This window comes from Cyprinodon variegatus, unplaced genomic scaffold, assembly GCF_000732505.1.
Source record: "Cyprinodon variegatus isolate N-32 unplaced genomic scaffold, C_variegatus-1.0 Scaffold1417, whole genome shotgun sequence".
Taxonomy (NCBI): domain Eukaryota; kingdom Metazoa; phylum Chordata; class Actinopteri; order Cyprinodontiformes; family Cyprinodontidae; genus Cyprinodon; species Cyprinodon variegatus.
In genome coordinates, this window is record NW_015151870.1 from 113,355 (window position 1) to 114,097 (window position 743).

Below are 743 nucleotides of genomic sequence, written 5' to 3' on the forward strand. Positions count from 1 at the left end.
AAATGACACTAAACTCAGATGGGAGAGTAGAACATGATGGAATAACGGAAAATCAAGGACCTAATGGGAAAAAAAGGTGTTTCCCTTTAAATGAGCATCAGCATGAGGGTGAAGGAAGGGGGCGTGGCCTTCTAGCCACAGTTGGATGGTAACGGATCTCAGCATGAACCATTATAATAAGGGTTGCTATGGAAACAAAGTTTGTAACTCGCTCTGCTTGGCGGGGGACGTCCCTCTGCAGACATCGGTGGTCCAGAGTTTCTTTCTTCCCACAGGCGTGTTTATTCCATGTGTGGGAGGACTGGGTGGGCCTGGAGCAGCTGGAGGACTACCTGAGCTTCCTGGAATACCTGCTGTGGGTCTTCACGCCTCTGGCCGTGGTTTTCCTGCTTCCCTTCCTGATCGTCATCCTGCTCTACCTTTCCATCCTCTTCCTGCACGTCTACAAGGTGAGGACAGATCCACAGATGTCCACCAGATGGTCTGAATAAAGGCTCTGCAGGCCATCAGAGATCAGCCTCACTAAAGGCCAAAGGTCATATCCTTCACAGGAGGTGGGGGTGGGGGGGCACAGCTTTATGTCTGATGTATTTCTCTGCTTTCATCAGAGGAAGAATCAGCTGAAGGAGGCCTACAGCAACAACCTGTGGGATGGAGCCAGGAAAACCCTCGCCACCCTGTGGGATGGACACGGGGCCATATGGCACGGTGAGACGGAGCCACTCCGGGCCCCTCTGGGCCCC

The 743-nt window shown here is 52.9% G+C and overlaps 1 protein-coding gene across 1 annotated transcript in view; it reads left to right on the plus strand.

Annotated features, from left to right (window-relative positions):
• Positions 1-10: 10 nt before the first annotated feature.
• The window catches only part of tmem68 (transmembrane protein 68), a 7,558-nt gene continuing 6,825 nt past the window's right edge, over positions 11-743 (plus strand). The window contains exons 1-2 of the mRNA XM_015402960.1: positions 11-449; positions 609-708. Coding sequence (XP_015258446.1) covers positions 189-449; positions 609-708 — 361 coding nt within the window. The 5' untranslated portion in view covers positions 11-188. The remainder of the gene's footprint in view (positions 450-608; positions 709-743) is intronic.